This window comes from Gobio gobio (assembly GCF_949357685.1).
Source record: "Gobio gobio genome assembly, chromosome: 10".
In the NCBI taxonomy this organism is placed as follows: Eukaryota; Metazoa; Chordata; class Actinopteri; order Cypriniformes; family Gobionidae; genus Gobio; species Gobio gobio.
The window spans coordinates 53,014,069-53,032,436 of NC_137116.1; the positions used below are offsets into that span (position 1 = coordinate 53,014,069).

Sequence of the window (18,368 nt, forward strand, 5' to 3'; positions counted from 1 at the left end):
GTTATAAAATACATACATTTTTAATTTTCCTAAGGTTAGAATCATTTCTTGAGCGGTTAAAGTACACACTTTATACATTTTTGGATGTTAAAAGTTCCATGGTAAGAGTGTAAACTGTATTTCTTTAAGCTTTTTACCTCAAGAAGTTTAGTATCTGGAACGTAACGTTCTTTCCAGTGGTCCAAAAACACAAAATCAAAAGATTTTATCCCAAATCGCTCCTTCATTTTGGGGATGGAATCACCAGAGGGTCCCTCCACTATAGTAACCTTTAAAAAACAGAATAATGGAAGCTTTGTAACCTTCAAAATGCATTTTTAGTCCTTTGAGATGTCACTGGTATCAACAAAATGATCACTTAGTTTGGCATTACAAAATAATCTTCATTATAATTATACATTTTTAATAATAATAAAAAAGGCAGATACTAAAATACATTTTACTTTCTTCATCCACAATGCAATGTGCATGACTCGACCTTCCATGTCCAATGTGACGAATGAACGACGAATGATGACCCATCATTTTTCACATCTCTGTCTTGACTTTTTCTTAGACATTTTTTTTTGCATAAACTTAAATAATACAACTATTCATTGTTAGTTCATGTCAGCTTAGGTCTGGTAAATATTAATAACAGATCCGACTTTTGAATTTAATAATGTATTAGTAATTATTGAAATGAACATTAATTGATATAAATGCTTTAGAAGTATTTTCAACGCTATAGTTAAAGGGATAGTTCACCCAAAAATGAAAATTAGCCCATGATTTCCTCTCCCTCAAGTCATCCTAGGTGTGTATGACATTCTGCTTTCAGACGAATGCAATCAGAGTTATATTACAAATGTCCTGGCTCTTCCAAGCTTTATAATGAGAGTGAATAGTACTGAAAAGTGCATCCATCCATTCATACATCCATCATAAAAGGACCCCACACGGCTCCAGGGGGATAATAAAAGGCCTTCTGAAGCAAAGTGATGCCTTTTTGTAAGATAAATATCCATATTTATAACTTTATAAACTATAATCACTGGCTTCCGGTAACAGCTGTACATGAGTCTAGTTCCAGCAGAAGAGTGCAAGTCCACGATTACAGTTTATAAAGTTATAAATATGGATATTTTTCTTACAAAAATGCAACAATCGGCATACCAGCGAAATATAGCCTGTGCAGTCTAGCTCTCTTTTCCTCACCTTGTCCTGAAGGCCGGCGTAGGCGATGATCTGACGAGCGACCGTGGCAAAATCTGGGTTGAATTCGAGGGTAATGAGTTTGGAGTCGGGGGACAGCAGTCGAGCGATACGAACGCTGGAGTAGCCACAGTACGTGCCGAGCTCCAGAGCCGTTCTGGGGTTCACCTCCGTCAACACCGAATCCAGGATGAGCCCTTCACACACACACACACACACAACTCAACTGAATTCAGAAAACGAATCAATGAGGTGGCTAATGGCATAGTCGAAATATCATTAGGGCCTTTCTGCCTCATTAGCGGCATTTATTCATCAGTGCCTGTTGTCGCACATGAAAGTGAGCTGCTAATAGGGACAATAACATACTGATGATGTTTGGTGTCATACAGCGAATACTTCACACTGTGAATAGATAAGAAAATATCAATCCCAGCTGCAGCAACAGATTGCAGAAGCTTTTCTCAAAACTTCAAAAAAGTTTCCTCGAAACCTAAAAAAGGTTTTTAGGGCTTTGGGTCATTTTGACCCACGAGGGACTGATTTGTTACAGAGTTCGAGGGACGGATGAGGGTTACATTAAAGGGTTAGTTCACCCAAAAATGGAAATTCTGTCATTAATTACTTACCCTCATGTCGTTGAACACCCGTAAGACGTCCGTTCATCTTCGGAACACAAATGAAGATATTTAAGTTGATCTGAATCTGATGGCTCTGAAAGGCCTCCATTGGCTCAATGCACTTTACACTCTCAAGACCCTTAAAAGGCACTAAAGACGTCGTTACAAAGTCCATCTCACTACAGTGGTTCTAAAATAACTTTATGAAGCGACGAGACTAGTTTTTGTGTGCAAAAAAACCCTAAATAACGACTTCTATAGTGATGACGATTTCAAAACACGGCATCATGAAGCTTCGAAGCGTTATGAATCAGTGAGTCGAATCAGCGGTTTGAATCGCCAAATTTCAGCAGTTTGGCGGTTTGACACGTGATCCGAATCATGATTCGACTCACTGATTCATAACGCTTTGAAGCTTCATGATGTGTTTTGAAATCGTTCTGAAGATGAACGGAGGTCTTACGGGTGTCGAACGACATGAGGGTAAGTAATTAATGACAGAATTTTCATTTTTGGGTGAACTAACCCTTTAAAACCCTTACAAATGATATACAAAATGACAAGTTAAGTGATTAAAAATTAAAGCCACATCCACATGAAGCCAGAGCTTTCCATATCCGGTCTTTTTTTCCCCTCGTCTCAAGAAATATCTGCGTACACACGAAACCACTGAAACCGACTCAAAACGATGTAGTATACATGCCAGACGCATGTGGCGCTGCAATTCTGCCACAGAAATACACTAAAAAAAGAAGAGTTGTGGCTAGAACAAGCCTGCCGCACTCGTGTTAAAAACTGAAACCGATGCGTCTCGATCGCCCCCAGGTGGTTGGTCCCAGTATAGCTCATAAGCCCTGCCCCTCTGTGTGTTCTAATGGACGTGAGACAAACTAAACAATCAAATTACACTTCATATATTTTTCCCCAAAGATGGTTTCTGTCATTTTAAGCAGTTTTTATCACGATGATTTAATTTCAAGTGTTCATTTTTTATATAAGTTTGGTTTTAGTTAGTTATTTGATACTATAAAAATTGGGGGTGTGACGTCACGATTGACGGCTTGAAGTTGTCACTGAGGCACTAACAGACTTTTTTCGGGAGGAGAATGGAGTTTTAGCTTTAATTTCTACATTTCCATAACTGTTTATTTCACACCCACATAATGAATTGTTCTGCATCTGCGAGAGTGTGGAAGGGCTTTTGATATCGCGGCTCTACTTCCTGTTTAGCCTGACAAGCCAGACCAACATCAAGATGTTGGGTCTGGGAACTCACCATTGGCCGGGCTCAATCCGAGGGGCGGGATAAACAGTTGTCTTTCAAATTTCCTCTGCACGCAATTGGATAGCGCTACAACCAACCAGAGCAACGGAGAAGGTGAAGCGGAGCTAGTTGATAGATTAAACTTTCGCCGAATCCAGTCGGCAAAACTCAGAACACATCTTCCTTTCTTAAGAATGAGTTCAGTGCCGTTCTTTGTCAGCAGGGAAGTAGCAGGGAATTCACGCAGAACCGCCGCAACTCTGCCGTCATTATGTTAAGCCCGCCCACCGACTTTATACACAATGTGATTGGCCTGACTAGAGTTTGGTTTTTCCAGCTCGCAAGACAACGGAGAGTTGCTAGACATTGTGGCTGACAATTACATTTGCTGCCACTAGGGTGCGTCTAGATTTCTCGGCTACTTCATGCTCTCTACTGCGCAGTAGGGGTGGTCGATATAGCCTCAAAATTATATCACGATATTTCAAGAATATTTGCGATAACGATATTTATGACGATATAGAAAAAAAATATATGGAACAAAGTTTTATTGGTTATTGCAGCTGGTAGGCAGCAGCATTTATTAGTGCAAACAAAACCATAACATAACATTTTAGTTTAACAAAAACTAATGTAATTTATGCCATGGTCTGTCTGAATATTTGATTCTGATTGGCTGGAAGGTGTGCAATAAAATCGTTTAATGCACAGGTAGATCCAAGTCAGATGAATCCTCGTTCTATAGTAATGCGCTGTTTTCATTTCAGGTGTGTTTACACAGAGCACTGTAATCGGTTTAAAACTCCGAATGAAAATGCTGCATATAAACACTGCTTTCATAAGGATACACTAATATTTCTGAAGTGTTAAACCTTTTATTTTGTAACAAGTTATGAAGATAATGTTGGAATAATGACACAGACATAGCCTGGCTACGCCATCTCATCTGACAGTGTTTTTTTACCCGGTACTTTCTACTTCAACTGCGCCTGACAGAAGAATGAATTTTTCTGAGGTGTTTCTAACAGCAACACCAGATCAGTTTAGATAACGTCTCGTGTAAACTGTCCACAGAATCGTTCAATCGGAATGACATAAAAGTGTGCATGTAAACGGGGCTATTGAAGCTCACACACACACACACACACACATGCATCACTCGCATTCAGAGAGCAGAGATCGCGCTGCACATTCATAAGCACAGAAACTTGTTATTAACGCTGCCCGCGACTTTTAGCAATAAAATAGCTAAGTTACTGGATCACTACATTATACACTCACCTAAAGGATTATTAGGAACACATACTAATGCTGTGTTTGACCCCCTTTCGCCTTCAGAACTGCCTTAATTCTACGTGGCATTGATTCAACAAGGTGCTGAAAGCATTCTTTAGAAATGTTGGCCCATATTGATAGGAGAGCATCTTGCAGTTGATGGAGATTTGTGGGATGCACATCCAGGGCACGAAGCTCCCGTTCCACCACATCCCAAAGATGCTCTATTGTGTTGAGATCTGGTGACTGTGGGGGCCATTTTAGTTCAGTGAACTCATTGTCATGTTCAAGAAACCAATTTGAAATGATTGGAGCTTTGTGACGGTGCATTATCCTGCTGGAAGTAGCCATCAGAGGATGGGGACATGGTGGTCATAAAGGGATGGACATGGTCAGAAACAATGCTCAGGTAGGCCGTGGCATTTAAACCATGCCCAATTGGCACGAAGGGGCCTAAAGTGTGCCAAGAAAACATCCCCCACACCATTACACCACCACCACCAGCCTGCACAGTGGTAACAAGGCATGATGGATCCATGTTCTCATTCTGTTTACGCCAAATTCTGACTCTACCATCTGAATGTCTCAACAGAAATCGAGACTCATCAGACCATTTTTCCAGTCTTCAACTGTCCAATTTTGGTGAGCTCGTGCAAATTGTAGCCTCTTTTTCCTATTTGTAGTGGAGATGAGTGGTACCCGGTGGGGTCTTCTGCTGTTGTAGCCCATCCGCCTCAAGGTTGTGCGTGTTGTGGCTTCACAAATGCTTTGCTGCAAACCTCGGCTGTAACGAGTGGTTATTTCAGTCAAAGTTGCTCTTCCATCAGCTTGAATCAGTCGGCCCATTCTCCTCTGACCTCTAGCATCAACAAGGCATTTTCGCCCACAGGACTGCCGCATACTGGATGTTTTTCCCTTTTCACACCATTCTTTGTAAACCCTAGAAATGGTTGTGTGTGGAAATCCCAGTAACTGAGCAGATTGTGAAATACTCAGACCGGCCCGTCTGGCACCAACAACCATGCCACGCTCAAAATTGCTTAAATCCCCTTTCTTTCCCATTCTGACATTCAGTTTGGAGTTCAGGGGATTGTCTTGACCAGGACCACACCCCTAAATGCATTGAAGCAACTGCCATGTGATTGGTTGATTAGATAATTGCATTAATGAGAAATTTAACAGGTGTTCCTAATAATCCTTTAGGTGAGTGTATTTCTCAACAAAACGATGGGGTTACATCGCAATTTTTCAGTAATAAACCCACATCTTTGCTAAGAGAGACACTGAACAGACGCAGTCACACAGGTACGAATCTCTCTCTCTCTCTCTCTCTCTCTCTCTCTCTCTCTCTCGATAATTAATCCAAATAAATGCTATAATCCATTCATTCAAATAAATGTAATCTTACGCACTACTTTATCTCTGTGTCTGATTCAAAGAAGGCAGAATGCTAGATCTAACGAGCTGTAACTGATGAAAATAATGTCAATGTTACCCTTCCGGTCAAATATTGCGCTGCAAACATCAATAGCAGCTTTAAGTTGTCAATGTTTAGTCAGTTGTCAAGAGGGCTGACCTCTTGTAACCAAGTAGCTCCCTTTTTAGGTACTATGTCGTTATCGGAGGCTGACATGCTGCTCTTCGTGTATACTCTGACAGGTGTTATTGTTGTGCGCGCTAGGGAACGTAAATGCACCATACGCCATCGCATCGCTATATCATTGATATCGTGATATGACACTTTTTTATCATGTAAAAATGTATACCGGTATTATCGTGGACGGTATGATATGGCACACCCCTACTGCGCAGACTCGGTCCCAAATCTGCGCAAGATGTCAGCGCCATATTCGGACCTCCGGGGGCTTCACTTTTCTTCTGCGGAAGCGAATTAAGTTGCGTCGTCCATATTTTTTTTACGGTCTATGGGCTAGAAGGGGTACAGCAATGGTAGAAAGTGAGGCAAAATCTCACGATAAAATAACAATAAATACATTAACTACTTACCAGATTGTGTTTTATTAACGCCTACCCCAACCCTAAACCTGCCCTTACAATAATGCAAATACAGTAAATTATACGATACCAAAATTGTACGTATACAGCTAAACGCGTCTCGGTCTAGACGGGGCTTAAGAGAGATTTTGCTTAAAACAAGAAATAGTATCTGCCAATGGGATAAGAAAAATGATCTAATTTCCCTTTGAATTAAGTTTATTTTTTATTCATTTGGCTGATATTTTTCTTGTTTTAATGATAAACCATGCAGGGTTATTACAGTTAACTAAAACTAAAACCAAACATTTCTATATACTATATATTAAAAAAAACGAATAAAAATGAAAAAACTACTAAATTGCAAAGACTTTAAATGAATAATAAAAAAAGAAAATATAAAAATAAGAACATTTAAAATATTAATAAAATATAATAGTATCTTGATACAAAATGACATTAGAATAAACGATATTATTTTGATATATTGATTATTTTGCTTCTTAAGTAAATATATCTTGGTATGTTTAGATATTAGAAAATATTAGATATTCTATGTTTAGAAAACAAGACAAAAGTATTTTAAAAAATGTTGCTCATTACCTTCAATCACTCTTTTTTTGGTGATCTTTAATGGATTTATGAAGTCACTTCCCCTCAAATTCAAATTATAGACATGTTCCACTAATATCTGATAACTATCAACAACTATAAAGATATAACAACTTTGTATATTACGTATATTTATATATCCGGGATCACATCTGAAATTCATCTCTCCCCTCAGTCTCATAATGCATCAGGGCATCAAACTGCTGCTGTTGATTGTGTCGAACGCAAAGGCTGTACAATGTGCACATGCAACTAGTGTGTATGTGTGCAGTCATGCAGAGAGCATATTGACCCAGTAGACAGGAGACTGCCATCACTTCTCATTCAGAACAGCCGGCTGTGAGCAGCCTCAAGGCCATTTACTCAAGAGCGGAGAAGAGAGAGAGAGATAATGTAAGGGAAAAACATCAAGCAAACGCTGAGTTAATTTGAAAGGGTGCAGAAAAGGAGGTAAGGGAATGGAAAACAGGCTGCTACCTTTATCATCGCCCACGTTCATGGCCCATTCTTTGTGCCGGCAGTAGTAGTCGATGGCTGAGATAACGCTCTGAGGGTCGCCTTTTGTGGCGTTCTTTTGAACGGCTTTCAGCATGCGCTGTGTTCATAGAAATCAGCAAAATTAGTGTTCTAGAGCAAAGCCACACTCTCAGAAAAAAGGTACAGTGGAGGTAAAATTTTGTTCCTTGGGGACGTATAACTGTACCTTTAAATTGGTCCTTAGGGTACAATTATACCATTGTTTTCCTCTGGCAAGTTCATTCCTAGTGAGTCGCTGACCTACAGAGTTTGACTCTGACCCTGAAAGACATCTATAGACGCTCTTATTGAGAATGAAGAGGTTTAGATGTTGATGTTTTATTGAAAAATTATGTCACCATTATGGAGATAAGTGTTTCGTTTAGTTGGGCAGTTTGACTCTTGCCTTTTTATGTGAGTTTGTGGTTTTTGTTACAGTGAACATCTGTTCAAATCAAAAGAAGCCATAAACAAAAATTATGTAGAAAAATGTTTGACTAAACTCATCACTGAATAAAAATGTTAATAAATAATATTCACTAACAATACTTTCTTGCCACAGATAAGACATTCTGAATTTTGATTTTTAAATACATTCTAGGGGGAAAAAAGTTTAGACGCACACAGATATCAAGAATCAGCATATGAATCTCGACAATGGTGACACTTAATGCTGCAATGCATGCTGGGAGCCATGAGTTTCATACTGTGGTGGCTTAGTGGGGTTGGCGCTAAACTCTGGAGGACATCAGCTCTCTAGAACCAAACTTGCCTACCCTTGACTTAGTACAAATTGTACCTTTTAGGGGGTGCCCTTAAGGGTACATTTTTGTACCTCTCTTTTTTTTTTTTTTGAGAGTGCAGAAAACAACACTTGGAAAATATAGACATAACACAAGCCCATTAATAACTCTTGCTTTCATAGGTTATTTGAATCTTGAAGATTTTGGTAACACAATAAGGTTCATTAGTTAACTACATTAGTTAACATGAACTAATAATGAACAGCACTTATAAAGCATTTATTTATCTTTGTTAATGTTAATTTCAACATTTACTAATGCATTATTTAAATATTGTTAACGTTAATTAATGCACTGTGAACTAACATGAACAGCTGTATTTTAATTAACTAATGTTAACAAAGATTAACTAATGCTGAACAGAGGTGTTGTTCATGGTTAGTTCATGTTAACTAATGCATTAGCTAATGTTAACTAATATAACCTTATTGTAAAGTGTTACCAAGATTTGTATAATGCTATTTAATCATCATTCCTTTGACAAAATGTTCTGTCACAGTACCATGGTTCAGCTAATGCACTTGCCATGGTACTTTTTGTCACTTTGTTTATCAGCCTCTTTGAACATCGTGAAATACTTGCACCACACAGCAGGTTGATCTCTGATTGACGTTTGTATGAATGAAAGCGAGGGTCACCTGAGGTCGTGATGATCCCGTAATGATGTTAAGGAACCGCTCATGGATGACATCGTGCCAGAGGAGCGCCAGCCAGCCGCAGTTCTGCACAGCTGCCGGGATCAGCCAGTGATAGAGGACGTACAGGACAGCTGCCGAAACCACCGCCACTGCCAGCAAACTCAACAGCATCCTCAATGAGAGAGACAAGAGAGAATAAATGATTAAGGTCAGAATAAATATATGACATTAGCAGCTCCGCGAATCACAAAGGATGAGACTTCAAAGCAATGTCAGAAAGAATTACACGAAAACAGACATGAGGGCATCAGTGTAAATCAGGGGAATCACGTGTTTAAAAAAAAAACACATGACGGTCAAAGGCTTAATCTACAAAGCCATGTATTCTTTTTTTTTAGATTTCACTCAAATCTAAAGTAAGAAATTATATTTTACTGAAAGAAAATAAAGCCTAATTATTTGAATGCCTAGTTCAATCATGAAACTCTAGAGGCTGATTGGTCCTTTACAAGCAATCGCATCATTATCCCATCCCAGACAGCAACATGGTGTCAGCCCAGATGTGGGCCGGATCTGGTACATGTGGGCCGGATCTGGGACGACATTGCTGTCTGGGCTGGCCTCTGCTGATTCTGCAGCCAATGAGATTGCTTGCTCAACATTTTAATGGTTCAGAGTTCCTCTGAGACCCTCCACCTCCCCCAGCTCCACCTGCCTTGATCTGCTACAGGATTTATGTATGTGTATTTATGCAGCAGCAGCAATAACGTAGCGTAGCAGATCTAGTCCGCCGATACCAAATACATTAACATTGCCATATTCAATAAATAACATGCTAAAACTATTCTGAGAGTTGTCATGATGAAATGTTTTTATTTTAATGACAATTTGGCTAATCATATTTTATGATTTTCATAGGCTCTGCTGAAAACGCCTAGGACTGCACAATATATAGAAATTATCGAAATATCGCAAATGTACATCTCGCAATATGCATATCACAACGGTATGATTTTAATAGGCTACTTCAACATTGTGAAAGGTGTATGTTTTAGGTTGACGCATATATCAGAGAATAGACTGAGCACACGACTGTTACTTATGTGACTTGCTTGACGTTAAAAAGAGTTATTAAACGCAATAACTTGCGAAAAACAACTCTTTGCAGTCTCGTGCTGTCTGACACACACACCGAAACGTGCGCACAAGCCGCCTCTCTGAAAGTGTGTGATCCCTTCAGTTCTGTTTTGTTACACACTCCAACTGTCAAATACACACACAGTTATGTCAAAATGGCTGTCTTGATGAGTATTCATGTAAACACAGTCGGTTATGCTTAAGTGAAAGATATCAGTTGGGGAAAGAAACCGAATGCGTGTCAATAGGATCCGTGCATTAGGGCTTAAAGTGACAGCCTGCTAATACAGTAAACATGCTAATACAGTAAACATGCTAATACAGTAAACATGCTAATACAGTAAACATGCTAATACTGTAAACATGCTAATACTGTAAACCTGCTAATACAGTAAACATGCTAATACTGTAAACCTGCTAATACAGTAAACATGCTAATACTGTAAACCTGCTAATACAGTAAACATGCTAATACAGTAAACCTGCTAATACAGTAAACATGCTAATACTGTAAACCTGCTAATACAGTAAACATGCTAATACAGTAAACATGCTAATACTGTAAACCTGCCACTGTCTGTCAAACAACAAAAGAACAAGAGAAAATCACTCAGTGCTCTTGGCTGAAAAACCTTTGTAGCTTTATTGTGTGTATATTTATCAGTGTATATTTAATTAATGTGAAGACTACCATTCTTAGTTTTTATTTTTAATAACAAATAATCGTCCACCCCTAGTTCAGGTGTCTTTATTTACCTGGATATTCTTGATGTTAAGTTTTAGGTTGATATAACTGTATATTACCAAGTCAAGCAAAGAGTTTTTGGTATTTAAATATTGGCATGACATTTTTTTACGATATCGAATATCGCATTATTTAACAAGGTATTGCATATCGCATTTTTCTTCAATATCACAGCCCTAAGGCGCTTGCGAGCGTTTTGGCAGCGCAGCGTTTGCTTTTCTTGCTATGATACGGAATATCCGCGGAAGTTTTACTAATATCTCATTTCGCAGTTGGTTTCTGTATAAAAATGCTGATACAATGCTCTGGCTCTTGTTTTAAATAATTTTGTTCCGTGCTTGTTGTTTTCATCTGTTGACGTTGTACAAGCAGAATGTGGCGGTTGGTCGGTGTTGTATTTGTCCCGCCTCTCCTCGACTGTGATTGGACGGCTGGGTAAAAAGTGACAGTGAGGAGTGCTGCGTTTTACCCAAAGTTGAACATTTTTCAACTCTCGGTGACCGATAAAAAACGCAGAGCGCTCAGCGCTTGAGCATGAAATTGAAAGGTCTCAAGACACGTTTTTAGAAGCTGAAATGTTCTCATCATTATTCTCATTAGATGTGCATTAACTTAATGCAATAATGAGAATCAACCATGTCTGAAGACACAATGATTTTTTTATTTAAATCAAAATAAAGGCAGAACGACATATTCTACCATATAAACACTTTACAAACTAAACAATGTATTATTGTCTGTTACAGTAATGTGAATCTTTACATGACTGTAGTGAAAAGTGTTTAAAAAGTCACAATGCAAAAAAAAAAAATTCTTAAAGCAATTTTATAAAATGATTTAATATTTGTAAATATTATTAATGTTCATTTTAATTTTGGAGAGAAAACAGGCTCTGTGAAACTAACTTATTTTGCAAATGTCATTACAACCTTTGACCTTCCACAAACCTAAAGCAACAAAACCTTTGCACCCTCGTGCGTATTTATGACAGACACACCTGTGCAAATACCCACAGCTCTAGCAGCAATATTATGATGCAAGATCACATGATGCAACATTAATATTAATATCCAACATTTAAGATATTACAACTAATTCAGACTGGCCACATAAAAAATGACATGCTACATGCATGAAATAAAAGATGGCATGGTTAAACCAAAACAAAAAACAATCATTGACTGTCAGTGGCGTGGAATGCCAAACTCTCCAATCCCCTCTCCTGTTTCAATCCAGTGCTCCTAGAAAACAGTGAAAGCCTCTTTGTCTTTGCTGCAGATTTGGCCAGAAGCTTTGGAAAGGAAATGAATTAACACAGCTTCATCCCACGGCTGATTTACCACTAACATGAACAGAGTATTCATTGTAATGGCCTTTAAAATGATGATTCAAACTTTTTTTTAAATGTGTGCGTGTGTTTTAACAACTTTTTATGCCTTTATATTTACGGTTAACCCTTACCCTGATAATATTGCAGTTTTCTATTTTAATATATTTAAAATTGTATTTATTCCTGTGATGACAAAGCTGAATTTTCATCATTTCAGCATCATTACTCCAGTCTTCAGTGTCACATGATCCTTCAGAAATCATTCTGATATGATGATTTGATGCTCAAGAAACATTTATGATTATTATCAGTGTTAAAAACAGTTGCTTAATAGTTTTGCTTTTGCAACTGCTGCTTAATACTTTTGTGGAAAAACATTTTTTTACACTTTGACGACTAAAAAAGTAAAAATAAAATAAAAAAATAACAGCATTTATTTTAAATAGAAGTACTTTAACATTATGGGCCCTGTTTTAACGATCTGCATGGTCTGAAGTGCACTTAGGGCATGTCCGAATCCACTAACGACTAAAAAACGGTCAGCGCTCCAGGCGTATGGTCCAAAAGGGTTTTAACCTAGTATCTTACAGTTTTTCTCAGTCACTTTGGTACATTTCTCGAATCATCCTTGACATTTGCAAAACAGTTAGTGCATTTCTCAAAATAGCAAAACACCATGGATTACCTGCAAAAGCCAGTCTCTTGCTCAAAATCCTTAGTTCATCTCTCAAAAGTAAATATCAGTGTCAATGAACATGTCAGTGCCATCAGAATGACAAGTGCTTGTGTCATTGTGTACGGATAAGATGGTCAAATTGCTTAGTCATGTTGTCAATATAACTGTACTCTGGAGGGATGGTCTGATGTCAACTATGGCTAAAGTTTTCATGGCAATAATTGTAAATTGTAGGTTACACCTTAGTGTATGTGGGAGTTGGACAAGATTCACATTTACGCTTTTACTGTTTGTACTGTAATTTGTTGACAGGCTATGTCATTGCGATACAGAAAGGAAAAGACAGCACTGCATAGCACAAAAAAACAAAAAACAAAAGTAGAAATGTGAACGTACTGTAGGACAATCTCCTTAGGGAAAACTGTACATGCAGTGCTGTAGGAATTACAGTGCAGTCTTCCTACACCTCCTGACGTTCCTGGCCACAAATTCTCATCCACATCACAACGAATATCTTTAGAAAAAACATATCGACATATGACAACTTGTTGCATGTAAAGACTTATGCTATGAACTAATGCCTAAATGTTGTGGGGGGTGAGACTATTCAACAGAGACCCATTATAATACATTTGAATCAACATGACATAAGCAACTCATAATGCAGGAAACAGCAGAGAATTGTACATAATTATTTGCATGGATGTACACAAGCATTTGCAACTTGTTCAAAGAAATGAGAAACTGCTTTTTTGATGTGCACAAGTGACACAATGATGTGAAGATTGAACAGGAGAATTTCAGTTCTGATCTGAGAAATGCACCAGAGCGACTGAGAAAAACTAATGAGTCATGAGTGTGTTTTGGGCATAACGTGCAATAAACCAATCAGAGTCTCATCTCCCATTCCCTTTAAAAGCCAGTTGTGCTCGCGCCATGGCGGATTCTCTATTTACATACGAGCGGAAAGACTGAACGCTTCTCCAGAGATGAATCCTTTTATTTTTTATATTTAAAAATGATTGTGTGCTGCTGCGCATCCCTGTGTGTGTGTAATAAGCAGAGTGTGTTATGCACTGCCTATAGGCGCATATTATTCCGCGTTCCAGGCAACCCGTAACTCGTGTTTTTCCAACCTTCTACCCGTGAAAGTGCACTGGAACGGCAGTCAAACCCGTGACTTCCCACTTGTGAACTTGTACTAGCAGGGTTGCCAACTTTTAAGATCAGGTTGGAGTGAGATTTTCTTTTCTTTTTTGGGGGGGCAGGGTGTTGAGGGGCTGACGGTATACGACAGTATATCGATTTCAGTATCAATTCATAGCCTACTGTACATATAAGGAAATAAAGATATGTACGTTATTAACATTTTCAAATTTCACATTTAAAGAAATCTAGTGTTTGATCATATCTAAATATTTATTAAAATGCAAAACGGCAATACTTTTTTGAGCAACTAAATTAGATACATGTATATTGATTAAAGAGCCATAAAGCCACCAGTGGGAAATGGCATTACAAATGGAAATTATTATTTTTCGAGCCACAAACTGACTCTAATTTGCCTCTTTGAATAAGAATTCTCTAATTTAACCTTAATTACTACACTAATTGTAATATAAATAAGAAAAATATTAGAAGAAAAATATTTTAAGTGGTCATTAATGGACCATAATTATTGCACAAAGAGTATTTAGTACCAAAATATCTACAAATATTCAATAAATATTATTGAACTAAAATATAGAACATTTATTCAATTGAAAAATAGTTAAGGTGTTTGGTCACATTTGACCATCAATGTGCATGAGTGTGAGCAATTAGTAAGGAATACCTGTGGGCTAAATACAAGAAAAACATTAACATTAATGTTAACATTGTTGCATCTCCATCACTCTCCATTATAAAACGATCCTGTATGGTTGACGTAATAATCAATGCACACTATGCTGTACTGTTTACCAAAACTTGCTGCAAACACCTGTATAGTGGAGCTGTTGTGTATCCGCTTAAGCCATTCAAATGTATTGACACAGCGCTAGAAGTATTGAGAGCTCCGGTTTTCAACACTCAGAAATTCAAAACACTATTGTTTGAATTTCGCATTACAACTTAAAAAAAAATGTAAAAGATTAGACTTTGTTTGATATCAAAAGTAGGTTTGGCAATTTGGCGTGAGATTGAGTTGGGCAGCGTGAGAGCGTGAGACTGAGTCTGAAAGCGTGAGTATCACGCCAAATGCGTGAGAGTTGGCAACCCTGGTACTAGATCGATGTTCTCCCAGTTACGAGCTCTGACGTCACATAGCCGACGAAACAACAATGGCAGCCCCTACAGATGCGGTGTTTATGAAAGTCGTACACGAATAACGTAAAATAAAAGGTATAACAGCTTCTCTTGCCTTATGCAGCATTTTTTTCTCCTCTGTTTCCCTCACATAAGCAAGGAGTAAGCACCTTTGCCGACAGAAATGATTGTAAAGGAGCATAAGCCCCGTACGGTCAGCCATGCTTTGTTTACATCTAGCTACCACAATTCCTTACGCTCAGGCTGTTTGGCCTGACTTTGCCTGGAATGCTACAAAGTCGTGGTTTGAAGTCGTAAATTACGGGCTCAAAAACCTGGAACGCAGCATTACTAACACAACCTTTAAATAACACAAAAAATACTGCGCTATTGACTTCAGACCAGAGGGGTATTCCAGAAAGCAAGGTTAACTTACCGTCACATATTCCTTGAACTCTCGGTTGATTAACCAACCTTGCTTATTCGAGGTATGCTGGTTCCAAAAACACGTCCGGGAGTAAGTTCAGACAACTCAGAGAAGGTTATGTTCAGGGACTGAGCTGCTATAGCTACTTACATACCCTGAAATTTACCTCCGAAAGTTGAGTTTATCTGCTTACTTACTCTTAAACATACCACGGTATGTCACATAACCTGCTTTCTGGAATACCCCCCAGGTTTTTTTGGTCAATGGCACAGTCGTTTCCAGTTCCTCAAAATAGCAACGCACCAACAATGCGCCCGAACACACCTCAGACCAGACGCCCATGGGCGAACAGATGAGCATTAGTGCATTTGCTATTTAAACAACGTGGCGCTGGACATTAAAATGAGAACTGCGTCAAGCTGAAACTAGCAAAATTGCATCGTGCAAACCGTCACATTCCAGCAGGTGTGATTGCGCCCTATCAATGTCTTTACTGTATTTTTTTATCAATTTAACGCAGGCTGGCTAAATACAAATACTTTTTTTTTAAAAATCTTACTTTTAAACGGTAGTATATAATGTAACAATGAGAACTTTTGAATCTCCATTGATATAAAAATGTTAAATTCAACTCAAGAACCCAACAGCCATTGGACTAATGCTGCCTTCACGTGCTATCGGAATTATCGTAAATACGAGTTTCCTAGGTAAAAATTGCACATGAACGCCCTCTGATGTCGTGTTTACCACTGGGAAGTTCGGAAATAATTTTGATACCCCAATTCCCGAGATGGGCGTGTCATAAGCCTTAAACATGGTGGCGGGGAGAACTAGACTGCTGTGGCAGGTGTGGTTTTATTGTCTCCCCCCCCCAAAAAAAGCAGCGCTAGGTCGTATTGTCTTGACATTAATGTAGTATTTACATGTAATAATCATATGAAGCATATTGTATGTTTGGTACACAGCGAAAATAGCCTGCATTTGACTGAAATTAGGCTACAGAATCGTCAGAAGCGGACTATCTGGAATGTTTATGGTTGTCAGTGCATGGGACAAGTAGGCTATATGATGTTGGTTTTAATAAGATTTTCCCAATAAATAGGCAAGAATAAACTGGTGTCCACCATGATTCCTGTTCACTCCGACAACAAAGCACTTGAATGCAACAAGCTCGTAATCACGACTTCTAAAGTGGGAATTAGGAAATTTCCGATAGCACGTGAAGGCAGTCGTAAATACGAGTTTCCTAGGTAAAAATTGCACATGAACGCCCTGATGTCGTGTTTACCACTGGGAAGTTCGGAAATAATTTTGATACCCCAATTCCCGAGATGGGCGTGTCATAAGCTTTAAACATGGTGGCGGGGAGAAATAATGCTGTGGCAGGTGTGTTTTATTGTTTTTTTTTCCAAAACAGCTAGGTCGTCTTGTCTTGACATTAACGCAGTACATATTTACATGTAAGAGTAATCATATGAAGTGTATTGTATGTTTGGTACACAGCGAAAATAGCCCACATTTGACTGAAATTACAGAATCAGCAGAAAGCGGACTATGTGGAATGTTTATATGGTTGTCGGTGCATGGGAGAGTACAAATGATGATGCTTTTAATAAGATTTTCCCAATGCATAGGTAAGAATAACCTGGTGTCCACCATGATTCCTGTTCACTCAGACAACAAAAGCACTTGAATGCAACAAGCTCGTAATCACAACTTCTAAAGTGGGAAATTTGATCATTCTGACTTCTGAAGTCGTGATTACGAGCTCATACCATTCAAGTTTCAAAATGTGAGGGCGTTCGTGCAATGTTTACCTAGGAAACTCGTATTTACTATAATTCCGAGAGCACGTGAAGCAGCACGGACTAAAAAATAATAATAATTAACTCATTCTCATTTCATTCCAATGTCTAAACAACATTGGACCCCACTGACTATCATCGTACAGTGATTTGTTTCCTTTGTGCTCCACTAAAAGAAAGTTACACAGGTTTAAAATGACATGAAGGAGAATAAACGCTGACATAATTATATAGCCTACACTGCCACGTGCAGGAGATATTACAGTGCTATCATTGATCCTAATACATTCCCATTAATGAAGCTCAGAATAAGAACTTGCAGACACAATGGGTCGCTCATAAAGAACTCAAGCACGATCCACTGACACGCAGCGGTGACAGGAGGAGTCTGTGGGCTGTCAGATGCTTTAATTAAAGATGCTATCGCCGTGCAGACCCGCAGCTGAAAATACAAACCCTAAAAGAAGCAGACAGACTGAAAGACAGAAGCGTCTTCCAGTTTTGCTGGCTCCACGCGTGCTGATATAGTAGGTGTTATCGACCGCATGGCCTGCCTCAGACCTGAGGACTTAACGGGGCTGAATTCTGATTACTAGGCCACATGAATATTTAAGTCTTTTGTAAGCTGAAGTGTGCTGTTAACACGAAGGCACCGCATTAACACGTTTGCATGCTGTGTGCGGGAAGTGTCAAGATTTCCATCACCATAAATATTGAAGTGTGAGCAATATTGGTCGAGCTGGATCATGCATAAAGTTACATAAACACGAAAGCATTCACACATAACTCGCATATTTACAGCATGCATTCACAGAACAATCTGTTGCATTATTGTGCCAAACAACATTTCCATAATCTTACTTCCTTTTGCAGCTGTCTTCACATACACACACACAGAGAGAGAGAGATGAGCTTCCCTTTCCCTTTTCCTCCGATGCCTTTATGCTTTTCTCTGACAAAGTCTTTCTCGCTGGCCTCTCTCTCTCTCTTTCCCTCTCTCTTTACCTCTCTCCTCCCACTTCTGTTTGCTCTTTCTAACCTGTTC

At 38.7% G+C, this 18,368-nt stretch overlaps 1 protein-coding gene across 4 annotated transcripts in view; it reads right to left on the reverse strand.

Annotated features, from left to right (window-relative positions):
• The window catches only part of comta (catechol-O-methyltransferase a), a 19,095-nt gene that overhangs the window by 590 nt on the left and 137 nt on the right, over positions 1 to 18,368 (reverse strand). Inside the window, exons 1-6 of one of the 4 annotated variants that reach the window (XM_079828008.1) lie at positions 18,185 to 18,368; positions 13,202 to 13,319; positions 8,918 to 9,089; positions 7,438 to 7,555; positions 1,198 to 1,391; positions 138 to 269 (exon numbers count right to left, since the gene is read on the reverse strand). The exon at positions 18,185 to 18,368 is cut by the window's right edge and continues 99 nt beyond it. In XM_079828008.1, the coding sequence (XP_079684134.1) occupies positions 138 to 269; positions 1,198 to 1,391; positions 7,438 to 7,555; positions 8,918 to 9,088 (615 nt within the window). In that variant the 5' untranslated portion in view covers position 9,089; positions 13,202 to 13,319; positions 18,185 to 18,368. Of the gene's footprint in view, positions 1 to 137; positions 270 to 1,197; positions 1,392 to 7,437; positions 7,556 to 8,917; positions 9,090 to 12,814; positions 12,942 to 13,201; positions 13,320 to 18,184 lie in introns of those variants that run through there. The other 3 variants (XM_079828007.1, XM_079828006.1, XM_079828009.1) reach the window with 3 other exon arrangements.